The sequence below is a fragment of the Sapajus apella genome, unplaced genomic scaffold (genome assembly GCF_009761245.1).
Source record: "Sapajus apella isolate SASKATOON/1434 unplaced genomic scaffold, GSC_monkey_1.0 scaffold110, whole genome shotgun sequence".
Lineage (NCBI taxonomy): Eukaryota > Metazoa > Chordata > Mammalia > Primates > Cebidae > Sapajus > Sapajus apella.
Genome location: NW_022437050.1, coordinates 3,038,613 through 3,054,339, shown reverse-complemented (window position 1 = coordinate 3,054,339; position 15,727 = coordinate 3,038,613). Strand labels below are relative to the sequence as shown.

At 42.2% G+C, this 15,727-nt stretch overlaps 2 protein-coding genes across 7 annotated transcripts in view; one reads left to right on the top strand and one right to left on the bottom strand.

Annotated features, from left to right (window-relative positions):
* The window catches only part of IQCE (IQ motif containing E), an 82,314-nt gene extending 75,927 nt beyond the window's left edge, over positions 1-6,387 (top strand). The window contains exon 22 of the mRNA XM_032259568.1: positions 6,000-6,387. Coding sequence (XP_032115459.1) covers positions 6,000-6,268 — 269 coding nt within the window. The 3' untranslated portion in view covers positions 6,269-6,387. The remainder of the gene's footprint in view (positions 1-5,999) is intronic.
* HAVCR2 (hepatitis A virus cellular receptor 2) overlaps positions 1-15,727 on the bottom strand; it is a 51,536-nt gene that overhangs the window by 21,357 nt on the left and 14,452 nt on the right. The window contains exons 5-8 of one of the 6 annotated variants that reach the window (XM_032259574.1): positions 15,546-15,672; positions 10,081-10,117; positions 7,394-7,512; positions 5,818-6,035 (exon numbers count right to left, since the gene is read on the bottom strand). In XM_032259574.1, coding sequence (XP_032115465.1) covers positions 5,950-6,035; positions 7,394-7,512; positions 10,081-10,117; positions 15,546-15,672 — 369 coding nt within the window. In that variant the 3' untranslated portion in view covers positions 5,818-5,949. Of the gene's footprint in view, positions 1-5,817; positions 6,036-6,807; positions 7,513-10,080; positions 10,118-15,545; positions 15,673-15,727 lie in introns of those variants that run through there. The other 5 variants (XM_032259573.1, XM_032259576.1, XM_032259575.1 and 2 more) reach the window with 5 other exon arrangements.

Sequence of the window (15,727 nt, the reverse complement as noted above, 5' to 3'; positions counted from 1 at the left end):
CCAGGGGGGGGCGGGTGGGGGTGGGCCGGGACGCCTCCATGGAACCCCAGCCTGGGAAAAATGAGTAAAACTCTTTCCAAAAAAAAAAAAAAAAAAAAAAAAAAAGAAACCTACATTATTAGAAAAAAATGTGTGAGATAAACTTTCCTGTATTTACATAGTTATTACTTTTTATTTAAGTGTTTTCTGAACAAAAACTAAATTCAGTGTGCAGCTGAGGAGTCATGGCAAGTAAAACCGTGGATAATAAAATTAGAAACAAATTAGATATAGTTATATAGACATTTGGACATACCAGGGCCAACAAAAGAAGATAAACACCGCATTGGAGTGCAAAATATTTGTTTCACATGAACCAGATTTAAAATGAATGAAAAAGTGCAAATACAAAATACAGAAATTACAAAGACTTATCAGCTTATCATGAAGCAAATTGTTGTTTCTTTGTTTTTTTGAGATGGAGTGTTGCTCTGCCACCCAGGCTGGAGTATGGTGGCATGATCTCAGCTCACTGCAAACCCCACCCCCCAGGTTCAAGTGATTCTCCTACCTCAGCCTCCCAGGTAGCTGGGATTACAGGCTCACACCACCACGCCCGACTAATTTTTCTATTTTTAGTAGAGATGGAGTTTTGGTATGTTGGACAGGCTGGTCTGGAACTCCTGACCTCAAGTGATTCATCCACCTCGGCCTCCCAAAGTGCTGAGTTTCTAGGCGTGAGCCACCGTACCTGAGATCATTCTCAGCAAACTGACACAATAATAGAAAATCAAACACTGCATGTTCTCACTCACAGGTGGGTGTTGAACAATGAGAACACATGGACACAGGGAGGGGAGCATCACACTGGGGTCTGTCAGGGGGAAAGAGGGGAGGGACAACACTCCAGGGTGGGGAGTTGGGGAGAGAGAGCATGGGGAGAAATGCCAGATATAGGTGATGGGGAGGAAGGCAGCAAATCACACTGCCATGAGTGTACCTATGCAACAATCTTGCATGTTCTTCACATGTATCCAAAACTAAAATTTAATTTAAAAAAAGAGAAGATACAGAGGCTCTAGCAGATTGGTGCAAAAGTTATTTTACTATTTTTTTTTTTGCCATGACTTTTGCCATCAAAAGTCATGGCGAAAACCACAATAACTTTTGCACCAACCTAACAGAAGCCTAAAATTGACATTTCTGATTGATAGTGCTCTCTTGCACAGGTTTCCCAGTGAAAATCAAGCAAAATCCAAGCCCTCCTCAAGCTTAAGAACCTCCCAGACAACTGGTTAGCTGCCTCTCTCCTTTGCCCCACTTTCCAACTGAGTTCCAGAAAATTGATAGAAAAATCTTAAAAATGACTGCTCTAGGGCATCTCTACTTATCTCTAGAAGCATCCAGACTTTTTCAATGGAAATATGGAGACAAAGTTAATTTGTGTTCAGTTTAATTTTTTAAATCAATAAATTAGCATTGGGAGTAGATAGGAGGACCCTTTGAACTTCAAAATATATTTTGAAATGGTGGAAATGCTTTATATCTTGCTTAGGGTGGTGTTTACATAGGTGTATATTTGTTGAGTTTAAATTGTCTGCTTCAAATGAGAGCATTTTGGCTGGGCATGGCAGCTCATGCCTGTAATCCCAGCACTTTGGGAGGCCGAGGTGGCCAGATCACTTGAGGCCAGGAGTTTGAGACTAACCTGGCCAACATGGCAAAACCCTTTCTATACTAAATACAAAAATTAGCTGGGCGTGATGGTGCATGCCTGTAATCCCAGCTACTTGGGAGCTAATCTCATACCTGAGGCATGGGACACAGAAGGAAACTGTCTCAAATAACAAAAAAAGAGAGAGCATTTTATTGTATGTAAATTATACCTGTTTAAAAATTTATCCACATGACTGAAGAATGAAAAAAATTAGTAATAAAAATTCAATAAGCAATTTCCATATATACACTCTCTTATTACAAAAAGGGGGAAAAAACAATTTTCATTTATATAAATTGACTTACTCTTGTCTGAATCAATTAGTGAGCAACTGAACTGTTTGGAATTTCTGCCTTGGGAATTTTAAATCTAGAAGTGATGAGCAGATAAAATACAATAGACCTTCCTTTTTTCAGTCTAAAAAGATCAGGGACTCTCCCCTTTTTCAGAACCTGTGGGAGTTCTGTGGGCAGCTCTGGAAGAAAAATCCTAAGGCATTTCTAAAAGCAAACCACACATTTAATCTTATTGCACTATTTTTAAGTCTCTGAGTAACCAGTTGCCATCTCCTGGGCCCTTTGTAGTAATTCCCCTGCCTTTTTTGTTTTTCTGTATCCATCCTTCCCATTCCAAATACTTGGTGTAGAGTCAGATTTCACCTTGAAAACCAGGGTTCCAGTCCCGGCTTGCTGCCATACTCTACTACTGCCCTCAATCTTGACCTTGACCTTGTCTTCATTTATTTCTTTGATGAGGAGGGCAGACAGAAAAACACTGCTATAATGCTTGAATTTACTTTTTATTACAAAACAAAATGGAGAAAATAAACTATAGCAGAAACATGAAAAAGGAAAAAGTGAGTCTTCACCCTTTGTCTCCATCAGTAACCATATTCATTTGGGTATATTCTTCCATATTTTAAAGGCAAAAAAATTCATCAGTTGTATAAACTATTATGGAACCCTTTCCCCCACCTCCTTTGAACTTAACTACATAGCATTCTCCTCTGATAAGTAATGTAAGCTCCATGACAGCAAGGATTTTGACCACTTCATTCATTGCTGTATTTCTGGAGACTAGAATAGTGTTTGGCATGAAGTAGGTGCCAATAAATATTCACTGAATGGGCTGGGCATGGTGGCTCACACCTGTAATCATAGCACTTCAGGAGGCCAAGGAGGGCAGATCACTTGAGGCCAGGAGCTCAAGACCAGCCTGACCAACATGGTGAAACCCTGTCTCTATTAAAAATACAAAAATTAGCCCGGCATGGTGGTGCATGCCTGTAATTCCAGCTACTCCAGTGAGTATCTGGGCAGGAGAAGTGCTTAAACCCTGGAGCCAGAGGCTGCAGTGAGCCAAGATTGTGCCACTGCACTCCAGCCTGAGCAACAGAGTGAGACTCTGTCTCAAAAAAAAAAAAAAAAAAAGAAAAAGAAAAAGTACACACACACACACACACACACACACATTTTTTTTTTCACTGAGTAAACAAAAGGACATGAATCCTCCTTGCTGTCAGATCAACTAGAGGAGTTCCATGGAGCCAGGGATGTGTCTATTTGGTCCTCTTCTATGATCCCAGCACAAAAGAAAGTATCTGGCACACAGTAAACACTTAATAAGTATTTGTTGAATTAGCAAAAAAGCTTAATGATAAAATCGCCTAATTTTTTTATTGCATTTTAGGTTTTGGGGTACATGTGAAGAACATGCAAGATTGTTGCATAGGTACACCCATGGCAGTGTGATTTGCTGCCTTCCTCTCCATCACCTATATCAGGCATTTCTCCCCATGCTATCTCTCCCCAACTCCCCACCCCCTGCTGTCCCTCCCCTGTTTCCCCCCAACAGACTCCAGTGTGTAGTGCTCCCCTCCCTGTGTCCATGTGTTCTCATTGTTCAACACCTGCTTATGAGTGAGAACATGCAGTGTTTGATTTTCTGTTTTTGTGTCAGTTTGCTTAGAATGATGGTTTCCAGGTTCATCTATGTCCCTACAAAGGACACAAACTCATCGTTTTTGATGGCTGTATAATATCCCATGGTGTATATGTGTCACATTTTCCCCGTCCGGTCTATCATCGATGGGCATTTGGGTTGGTTCCAGGTTTTTGCTATTGTAAACTGTGCTGCAATGAACATTTGTGTGCATGTGTCCTTATAGTAGAACGATTTATAATCCTTTGGATATATACCCAGTAATGGGATTGCTGGGTCAAATGGAATTTCTATTTCTATGTTCTTGAGGAATCGCCACACTGTTCTCCACAATGGTTGAAATAATTTACACTCCCACCAACAGTATAAAAGTGTTCCTATTCTTCCACACCCTCTCCAGCGTCTGTTGTCTCCAGATTTTTTAATGATCGTCATTCTAACTGGCGTGAGATGATATCTCAATGTGATTTTGATTTGCATTTCTCTAATGACCAGTGATGATGAGCATTTTTTCATGTTTGTTGGCCTCATGTATGTCTTCTTTTGTAAAGTGTCTGTTCATATCCTTTGCCCACTTTTGAATGGGCTTGTTTTTTTTCTTGCAAATCTGTTTTAGTTCTTTGTAAATTCTGGATATCAGCCCTTTGTCAGATGGGTAGACTGCAAAATTTTTTTCCCATTCTGTTGGTTGGCGATTCACTCTAATGACTGTTTCTTTTGCCATGCAGAAGCTGTGGAGTTCGATTAGGTCCCATTTGTCTATTTTGGCTTTTGTTGCCAATGCTTTTGCTGTTTTAGTCATGATTCTTTTTACTTGCAGCTGTGTATTGGCATAACACTATAATAAATCATTCCCTTATTGATTGTAAAAAATCTCCACAAATACTATTGCAATGATCAGCCTTGTACATTTACCTTTGTTTAAAGATTTTGGTAGGATAAGAATCTCTTTTGATGAGGACGATTGATCTGCTTCAAATGTGTCCTGAAGTTTCTTCTTACTAGAATTTCATGACTTTAAGACACTTATGGGCTGGGTGTGATAGCTCACGCCTGTAATCCCAGCACTTTGGGAGGCTGAGGCGGGTGGGTCACATGAGGTCAGGAGCTCGAGACCAGCCTGGCCAACATGGCGAAACCCCATCTCTACTAAAAATACAAAAAATCATCTGGGTGTGGTGATGTCCACCTGTAATCATAGCTACTTGGGAGGCTGAAGCAGGAGAATCGCTTGAACTGAGGAGGCAGAGGTTGCAATGAGCCAAGATCGAGCCACTGCACTCTAGCCTGGGTGACAGAGTGAGACTGTCTCAAAAAAATTTTAAAAAGACACTTAAGATTAATTTTTTTAGCCTGTATGGGAGCTGCTGCCTATAATTAATTTTGCTAAATGATCTCCCTTACATACCTCCCTGTAGAATGCCAGTGCCTCCCAAAACTATCTAGATGCAGCCCAAACACTCTCATTCACACAAGACTGTCAGAAAGACTTCTAGAATCAGACAGGCTGCCAAAGCCTTGTTGGCCAGCATCTTCTACATGCAGCACTGTCACAGCTTGGTCATCACCTGAGGAGGAGCAGTTTTTAGGTGGTGATAGGTCCCTATTGTTAATTCATTCCTATGTGCTGAGGATGGCTCAGAAGAGAGGGAAATAGACAAAAGAGTAAGACACCAGCAAAGGCCTGAGCTGAATGATGTTGAGAAACACAGGCCACTGTGGCCTGGATAAGAGTAAATACAGGAGCTTCCAGGTATGTGTGAGTTCTCCAAGAAGTGAACTTGCAGAGTCACACTCTTATCTGAGCTCTGTAACAAAAGTCTTCCAGGAAGCTACCTTTCCGCTTATTATTTTTTTCGCTCCAAAAAATATTTAGGCTAGGTATGGTGGCTCACACCTAAAATTCCAGCACTTTGGGAGGTCAAGGCAGGGGGGATCGCTTGAATCCAGGAGTTTGAGACCAGCCTGGCCAACATGGTGAAACCTTATCTCGACTAAAAACATACAACTTAGCCTGGCACGGTGGTGCATGCCTATAGTCCCAGCTCCTGGGGAGGCTGAAGTGGAAGGATAAATTGTGCCCAGGACATCAAGGCCACAGTGAGCCTAGATCAGGCCACTGCACTGCAGCCTGGGCAACAGAGTGAGATTCTGTCTCAAAAACCAAACAAAAAAAAGGGTAAAAAAATAATTTAGTAAGTTTCAATTGTGTGTCAGAGTTGTGCCAGGCACTGGGGGCAACAATAAGCAAGACAGACCAAGTCTTCACCACCTTGAAATTGAAGTTTAGGGATTACTTTCCATGTAAGGATCTAATGCTGGCAATACAGATTTCTGAAAACCTTTGCCTTCTTTCCAGCAGGAAACAGAATTTGTGTCCCAGTCACTGCTTCTTCTTCTATGAAAAATACAGCTTCAGTTTGGTCCATGAATAGAGAAGTTGGTCAGAGATATTTTCTTTCTAGTACACCACAAGCAAAATGTGGCAATATGCACAGATTGAACGCAGTTCCTTTTTCTCTGGGAGCTCCTGCCACATCTCAGGCACACAGGTCAGTCTTCGTAAGAGAGGCAAAAGAGAGCTGTGTGCTGGCACTTACAGTTGGACAGGTAATGCTCAAAGAAGCCTAAAGCTCAACATTCTGAGGGAATCTTCAAGATCAAGGCAGACCCGGTCCAGTCATCTCTTCATCATTTAAGGATCACTGGCCAGGTGCGGTGGCTCATGCCTGTAATCCCAGTGCTTTGGGAGGCTGAGGCAGGAGAATCACTTGAACCCAGGAGGCAGAGGTTGCAGTGAGCCGAGACCATGCCACTGCACTGCAGCCTGGGCAACAGAGTGAGACTCCATCTCAAAAAAAAAAAAATTTTTTTTTTTAAGATGGAGTTTGCACCATATTGGTCAGGCTGGTCTTGAACTCTCGACCTTAGGTGATCCACCCGCCTTGGCCTCCAAAGTGCTTGGATTACAGGTGTGAGCCACTACGCCCAGCCAAAAAAAAAAAAAAAAGTTTTCAAAGGCAGATCATGAGGTCAGCAGTTCGAGACCAGCCTGACCGACATGGCAGAACCTGGTTTCTACCTAAAATACAAATATTAGCTGGGTGCGGTGGTGCACACCTGTAGTCCCAGCTACTCGGGAGGCTGAGGCAGGAGAATCGGTTGACCTGGGAGGTGGAGGCTGCAGTGAGCTGAGATCATGCTGCTGCACTTCAGCCTGGGTGACAGATCAAGACTTTGTCTCAAAAAAAAGGATCCCAGATCTCTTCGAAAATCAGTGGCCCCTTTAGACTTTCTGTGCCAAAAAAGGTATGCATTCATCTCAGCACCCAGTTTTCCCTAGTTTATCTGAAGTTTGGTGGATATATGATGTACCCGAATTTCCTGGAGCTCCGGAGACTCCATGTCAATAATTCCTAGTGTATATAAAAGCCTGTTTGAGCTCTCACATCCATGATTAACAGTCTCCGAGTTGGGTAACTCTGTTGGCTTAGATACAGAGATAATGACATGCCTGTTTAAATTCAGTGCAGGTCACAGTTGAATTCCCATGTGAGTCATTTTCTGAAAATGGAAAAACTCTGCTCCGTGGCAGTGGACAGAACCTCTAAAACCAGTCAGCTGACACAGCTTATAGTTTTTGAAAAAGGCAATACCAAGCTCAAAAATAAAATGGTTGGATCTACGGCATTGCAAAGCTGCAACCCAAGGGCTGTGAGGGTTGCTGTCCGCTGCTGACAGAGCAGTAATACTCACTGGGCTCCTCCATTTCATATACGTTCTCCTCAATGGTATAGATATTCTCTTCTGAGCGAATCCCCTCTGCTGCTGCATTTGCCAACCCTGAGGGAGAGAGGTTGGCCAAAGTGATGAGGCTGTGGAAATAAAGTGTCACAGTTGAGTTAAGCATTTCCCAGGTAACATGGAATAGAGTTAAGAGACTAAGCTTTCCCAGAGAGACAGCAACTAAATACAGTGCATGACCGTTGATCAGATGCTGAACAAGGGGAAAAGCCAAGAAATAGCAATAAAATACTATGGGGAAGCAATTGAGAAAATTTCAATTAATTTTAATTTTCTTAGGTATAATAACAGCATTGTGATATCTGAAAGAATATCTTTATTTCTAGGAGTTGCAGGCTGAAGTTTACGTGAAGTGTCAAGATGTCATTATGTACACATTATTTAGATTTTTAAAAAATGGGCCGGGCACAGTGACTCACGCCTGTAATCCCAGCACTTTGGGAGGCTGAGGCAGGCAGATCACCAGGTCAGGAGTTTGAGACCAGCCTGGCCAATATGACGAAATCCCATCTCTACTGAAAATACAAAAAATCAGCCAGGTGTGGTGGCACATGCCTGTAATCCCAGCTACTCAGGAGGCTGAGGCAGAAGAATTGCTTAAGACCAGGAGGCAGAGGTTGCAGTGAGCTGAGATTGCGACATTGCACTCCAGCCTGGGCCATCTCAAAAAAAAAAAAAAAAAAAAAAAAATCTTCAACATTCTTAAAAATGGTTCAGAAAAGAATTATGCATATAGAGAAATAGGTAAAACAAAAGTGTCAAAATGTCAAATGAGGAGTTTAGATGAAGAGTACTATTATTCCATGTACAGGTTGATTCTTCCTTATGTGAAATGCTCATGACCAGAGGTGTTTCTTTTTTTGTTGTTGTTGTTGAGAGAGTGTCTCACTCTGTCACTCAGGCTGGAGTACAGTGGTGCCATCTCAGCTTACTGCAACCTCTGCCTCCCCGGTTCAAGCAATTCTCCTGCCTCAACCTCCCAAGTAGCTGGGATTACAGGCATACACCACCACGCCTGGTCAATTTTTCTATGTTTAGTAGAGATGGGGTTTTACCATGTTGGCCAGGCTGGCCTTGAACTCTGACCTCAGGTGATCCACCCACTGCAGCCTCCCAAAGTGCTGGGATTACAGGAGTTAACCATCAGGCCTTGCCAAGAAGTGTTTCAGATGTCAGATTTTGGAATATTTTCATTATATATACTTACGAGCTGAGCATCCCTAATTCAAAAATCCAAAATGCAAAATGCTCCAATGAGCATTTCTTTTTAGTATCATGTCAGCACTCAGAAAGTTTTAGATTTTGGGCTGGGCGCAGTGGCTCACACATGTAATCCCAGCACTTTGGGAGAATGAGGCGGGCAGATCACAAAGTCAAGAGATGGAGACCATCCTGGCCAACATGGTGAAACTCCATCCCCATCTCTACTAAAAATACAAAAATTAGCCAAGTGTGGTGATGCATGCCTGTAATCCCAGCTACTTGGGAGGCTGAGACAGGAGAATCACTTGAACCTGGGAGGCGGAGGTTGCAGTGAGCCGAGATCACGCCACTGTACTACAGCCTGGGCTACAGAGTGAGACTCCATCTCAAAAAAAAAAAAAAAAAAAAAAAGAGAGAGAGAGAGAGAGAGAGAAGAGGTCTCAGGTTGTCCATGCTGGTCTTAAACTCCTGGGCTCATGTGATCCTACCACCTCAGCCTCCCGAAGTGCTGGGATTAAGTGTAAACCACAGCACCTAGCCCAGAGTCGTTTTTCAAATCCAAACGTACTGCATTCCATTCATGTGCCAAATATCACTAAAAGTCTAAAAGCTAGGCCAGGCACGGTGGCTCACGCCTGTAATCCCAGCACTTTGGGAGGCCGAGGCAGGCGGATCACCAGGTCAAGAGATCGAGACGATCCTGGCCAACATAGTGAAACCCCATCTCTATTAAAAAAAAAAAGTCTAAAAGCTAGTAAGTTCTGTAAGCTATATCTATTTGAAATGTGTGTGTGTGTGTGTGTGTGTGTGTGTGTGTGTGTGTGTGTACTCAGTAATTAAGGTTAAGCCAGGAGTCTATAATAGACTAGGAGTTCTCAGCCCTGATTGTTCACTAGAATCACCTGGAGAGCTTTTAAAACAATACCTGTGCTTAGGCCTCATCCCCAGAGATTCTGATTCAGTTCCTCTGGGGTTGGCCCTGCATTAGTATACTTCAGTGCCTGGGTGATTCTAATAGGAAACCGAAGCTGAAAATGCCTAGGCTGGTTTACAGAAATGCTGAGAACAGATGCTGGGTTTCCTGCTCACTTCTGTAATGCCAAAGTCCAGCCCAGACCCTGGATATAATAAGATCTCAATCCGCTGAAGGTTCAGTTCACTGAAAAAACCATTAATATCGAGATAAATAAGCATGTTGTATTATTAGGGAGATAAATTCTATACCTTAACTTTAGAACTAAAGAAGCTAAAGGTATTAGGAAGTAAACACAGCAGCATGTTATATTTTCACTTCATAATTAGACCTAGAGAAAAAAGGAAGTATAAGCTCAGATCCCAAAGCCCCAGGGCAGGACTCCTCAGATAAACATCAGACATATTAGAGTAGGGACCTCCAAGATTGTCCCCTTTCCCCAACTCCATTCCATTATTCTTACCTTAAATTCTGTAACTTCGCCTTGCTATGAGAATACCCTAGGTAACGGGGAAAGAAAAGTCAATAAAAATGCCTTCATAAAATAAGTGGGACAAGCAATCAAATAGGCTCACCGGAGGCATGCATTGTTTAGGGAAATCTGGTCTCACCTTAGATTGAATTAAATGAAACTCTCAGTGTGTGCCTTAGATGATTATATGGACTGTGCTAGAAAATAATAATAAAGATGCATTTTTTCTTATTTAACAAATATGGTGAGGCCTCTACTATGTGTCTGGCAGTTTGCTAGGCACAAGGAACACAAGAACATAAAAGTGGATTGTCAGCCATAATTTCATGACTTGCGTTCTCCCTTAGGAGACCAAAGAAATAAAAGAAAACAGTACTCCCGATCTGAGACCAGCCTAAGCAACATGGAGAAACCCTGTCTCTACTAAAAATACAAATTTAGCTGAGCGTGTTGCCACACATGCCTTTAATCCCAGCTACTCAGGAGACAGAGGCAGGAGAATCGCTTGAGCCCGGGAGGCGGAGGTAGCAGTGAGTCGAGATCGTGCCACTGCACACCAGCCTGGGTGACAGAGCAAGACTCTGACTCAAAAAAAAAAAAAAGGAAACAGTAAATAGGAAAAAATAATTTCAAATTATGATGTATTATAAAGGAAACCAACATCATACTGAAACAGGTAATACAGAGGTTGGTCAGGGAAAAACCCCCAAAGATGACCTTTAAGCTCATTTCTGAAATGAGTTAGCCAAGTAAAAAGCAGAAGGAGCATTCCAGGATGAGAGAGCCCCTGGTAAAGATCTTGGTGAGTGTCTGAAACGGAAAACATGGCTGGACTAAGGGACTGACCCAAGATTGGGTCTGAAAGGTAATCTGAGGCTAGGTGCAGTAAGATCTTTCCAGCCATAATCAGGAGTTTCGATTTTATTCTGGGACCTGTAGAAAATCTTATATGTCCTTGAAGGACAGAGATATGATCCTTATCTGTTTGGGGTTTCTTTTTATCAGCTAAAAACAGTATTTGTTGTCTCATCATTTCTGTGCTGTGGTCAGCAGTCCAGGTGTGGCTCACTGGGTACCTGTGGATCAAGGTCTTTCATGATATCTTTCAAGGTGTCTTCTGGGGATGCAGTTTCAAAAATCTGAAACTTAAAATTTTTCTTTTCTTTTTTTTTTTTTTTTTTTGAGACACATTCTTGCTCTGTTGGCCAGGCTGGAATGCAGTGGCAAGATCATATCTGATTACAACCTTGAACTCCTGGGCTCAATGGATCTACCCATCTCAGCTTCCTGAGTAGCTAGATCTATAGGTGCACACCAGCACAGCTGAATAATTTTTTTTTTTTTTGAGACGGAGTCTCATTTTGTCTCCAGGCTGGAGTGCAGTGGCATGATCTCGGCTCACTGCAACCTCCGCCTCCTGGGTTCAAGCAATTCTCCTGCCCCAGCCTCCCGAGTAGTTAGGACGACAGGTGTGTGCCACCATGCCCAGCTAATTTTTGGGGTATTTTTAGTAGAGACAGTGTTTCACCAATGTTGGCCAGGATGGTCTTGATCTCCTGACCTCAAGATCTGTCCACTTTGGCCTCCCAAAGTGCTGGGATTACAGACGTGAGCCACCAAGCCTGGCCTGCTGGATAATTTTTAAAAATCTTTTTGGGCCAGACACAGTGGCTCATGCCTATAATCCCAGCACTTTGGGAGGCCAAGGCAGGCGGATTTCTTGAGCTCGGGAGTTCAAGACCAGCTTGGGAAATATGGCAAAACCCCACTTCTACTAAAAATACAAAAATTAGCGTGGTGTGGCGGCATGTGCCTGTGGTTCCGACTACTTGGAGGCTGAGCCAGGAGGACTGCTTGAACTCGGGAGGCAGAGGTTGCAGCGAGCCATGATTGTACCACTGCACTCCAGCCTGGGCAACAGAGTCAGACTGTCTCAAAAAAAATTATTTTAATTATTTTTACTTTTTTTTTTTTTTTTTTTTAAGAATCTCAATATGTTGCCCAGACTGGTCTCAAACTCCTGACCTCAAGTGACTCTCCTGTCTTGGCCTCCCAAAGTGTTAGGATTATAGGCATGAGCCATTGTGCCCAGACATTGATTTGGGTTTTAATATTGGATTTGAAGGAGGAATAAAGAAATGAGAAGATAAATTAAGTAGAGAAAATGGTGTCTTGGAGTAAGATAATGGCCAAAAGAGATGCAGAATAATGAAAAGACTTTAGATATATTTTGGAGAAAGACTGTAGGAATCTTTTTTGATGTTTTTCTTTGAGACAGTCTCTCTGTGTCACCCAGGCCGGAATGCAGTGGCAAGATCATAGTTCACAGCATCAAACTCTTGGGCTCAAGTGATCCTTCTGCCTCAGACTCTTGAGTAGCTGGGACTACAGGCGTGCACCACCATACCCAGCCCTAAGAAATCTCAACATCTAAGGATCAGGCAAAAGAAGCACTGAAAAGCAAGGGCCAATCAAATAGGAGAATGTCATTTTAGAAGCCAATAGAAGGAAGACTTTCTAGAATAAGTGATCAACTTAAAAGGTTGACTATAATAAAGATAAAGGTATCAGGCCAGGCACAGTGGCTCATGCCTGTAATCCTAGCTCTTTGGGAGGCCAAGGCGGGAGGATAACCTGAAGTCAAGAGTTTGAGACCAGCCTAGTGAACATGGTGAAACACTGTTTCTACTAAAAATACAAAAATTAGCTATTTTTGGTGGTGCTTGCCTGTAATCTCAGCTATTCAGGAGGCTGAGGCTGGAGAATTACTTGAACCTGGGAGGCGAAGGTTGCAGTGAGCCAAGATTGCATCATTGTACTTCAGCCTAGGCAACAAGAGTGAAACTCCATCTCAAGAAAAAAAAAAAAAGATAACGGTATCAATATTTAATTTAGAAAAATGAAGGTCATTGGTGTGACCTTGATCATTTTCATGGTGCTTTGGAGTAGAAACTAGATGATGGTTGATCAAGGAGTGCAGACGGATAAAAAGTTGGGAACTACTTTGAAAAATACAGCTGTGATAAAGAGTTGAGACATGGGAGCAGCTGGAGAGGAATGCATGGACTAGACCATAAATAGAAAAGGATAGAGATGACTCAAAAGAAAGGGATAAAAAGAAGGATGAAGTCTTGGGCCTAGGCAATGGAGATGAAACAGCCCTTTGGTATTTCCTCAGTTAGGGAGAGGGGCAAAGAAGGTTTGAGCAGCAGTGAAGTATGGATGGTCATCTAAGAGAGCATACAAGAAAGACGGAAGATTGTGGGGCATTATTGGGTGCCGATTTGTTTTTGTGAGTTCATGACTTAAAAAGCTGTCACCCTGATATTCATATTTTCTCCAGCAATTTCCAGGGAAAAGATTGGAAACTAAATAGGACTTTCTTATCCGTTCTTCTCAGTCACCATGTTTTTTGGAGTGGCATAAATGTATGTGTACAAAGCATCAGATTTACTCCATGCTCCGTTACTCTTTATACAAATTAGAATAATTACTAATATATATAAATCATGGTCCCTAATATATATATAAAGTAGTCTCTAATATATATAATAGTAAAGCTCAAAGTTTTACTTTGAGCCTTGGCAGAACTCAAAAAAGTAGTGGATGTTATCATTGCTCCTTAACATTCCCTAGGCTGTTTTCAAAATACTTATGGGAGGCCAGGCGCAATGGCTCATGCCTATAATCCCAGCATTTTAGCAGGCTGAGGTGGGAGGATTTCTTGAGGCCAGGAGTTCCAGGCCAGCCTGGACAACATAGCAAGACCCCATCTCTATTTTTAAATATGTATATATTCATCATGCCTATCATCCCAGCCCTTTGGGAAGCTGAAGTAGGAGGATCGCTTGAGCTCAGGAGTTTGAGACCAACCTAGGCAACATGGCAAAACCCATCTCTAACAAAAAAACAAACAAAACCTAGCCGTATGTGGTGGCCCATGCCTGTAATTACAGTTACTCAGGAGCTGAGGCACAAGAATTGCTTGAACCCAGGAGGCAGAGGCTGCAGTAAGCCAAGATTGCACCACTGTACTCCAGCACCTGGGTCACAGAATAAGACTCTGTCTCAATAATATATATATATGTGTGTGTGTGTATATATATATATATATTCATGTGATCAATTTAAAAAATCCATGGCTATCTCTGAATAAATCCAGGTAAGTGTGGGTGGGGTAGTTTCTTTTTCTGAATAATCCATTTAACAATAATGGCTGAAACCATAATGGTGAGGAGCAGGAGAGCCCTGAGTTCAAATCCTGTATCTATCAATCAACTGTATAAATGCAGACAAGTGACTTAACCTTTTAGCACGCTGATTCTCCATTAGAAACATATTAGTACCTATCTCATAGGATAGTTATGAGAATTTAATGCACATAAAGCACTTGGCAGCCTCAGTCTACAGTTAGTGGGGTGATCAGCTCATCCCTGTTTTTCTTGGACTGTTCCAGTTTTAGCCCTGGAAGTCCCAAATATCTTAGAAACACCCTTTAGTCTTTTTCATTTGTTTGTTTTGTTTTGTTTTTGAGACAGAGTTTTGCTCTTGTTGCCCAGGCTGGAGTGCAATGGCGTGATCTTGGCTCACTGCAACCTACACCTCCCAGGTTCAAGTGATTCTCCTGCCTCAGCCTCCGGAGTAGCTGGGATTACAGGCATGAGCTACCATGCCTGGCCAATATTGTAATTTTAGTAGAAATGGGGAGTCTCATCATGTTGGCCAAGCTGGTCTCGAATTCCTGACCTCAGATGATCCACCCGCCTCAGCCTCCCAAAGTGCTGAGATTACAGGTGTGAGATACCGAGGCTGGCCTGTTTTTTGTTTTGTTTTGTTTCCTGTTTTAAAGGATAAGTAACTTTAAAAAAAAAAGCTATGTGCTAAGTACCATGATGGAGGAAAACATTCTGTAACACCAATCATGACCCAGTGTTAAAGAGACTTGAAATCTACTCCCAAAGAGCTATGCCTGAGAAACCAGTAACAGACAAGTGCACATCAGGAAGTGTCTTTTTGTTGCCGTGTTCCCTAACAAACCTAGACATATTAATGAGTTAAAGAGATTAGTTTTCTTAACCAAAAATAAGGGAACAGGTACTGCAATCAGCCTGCCTGGATTTGAATTCCAGTTCTGCCAGGTACTGATGTTGGAACCTTGAGAAGGCAGCTTACTCTAAGCTTGGCTTCCCTGCACTGTAAAATGGGGATGGCACTACTCCTTATCTCGTAAGACAGTAATGATGATAAAATGTATGTAAAACATTTAACCCAGTGCCTACCTGACACATAGTAAATAGTAAATAAAAATTAGCCATTATTGTTAGTTAGGATGGACAAAAGGGTTTTTAGTCTAATCATCTTTAAGTATAAACATGAATTTGCATTTCTATCTAGGCTTTTAATGGTTCCCATTTAAGAATTTGTTATCAGAGGGAGAGAGAAACAAAAAGACTTACATTTGAAAATTAAAGCGCCAAAGATAAGAGCCAGAGCCAGCCCAGCAGAGACCCCTGCTCCGATGTAGACGCCTATTCTGATGGTTGCTCCAGCATCCTGTAACTCATTGGCCAGTGTGGACAGTTGCTATAGAAACACAAACAGGATGTAAGCAGCAAATAGCTAGAAATCGCTTGTGCAC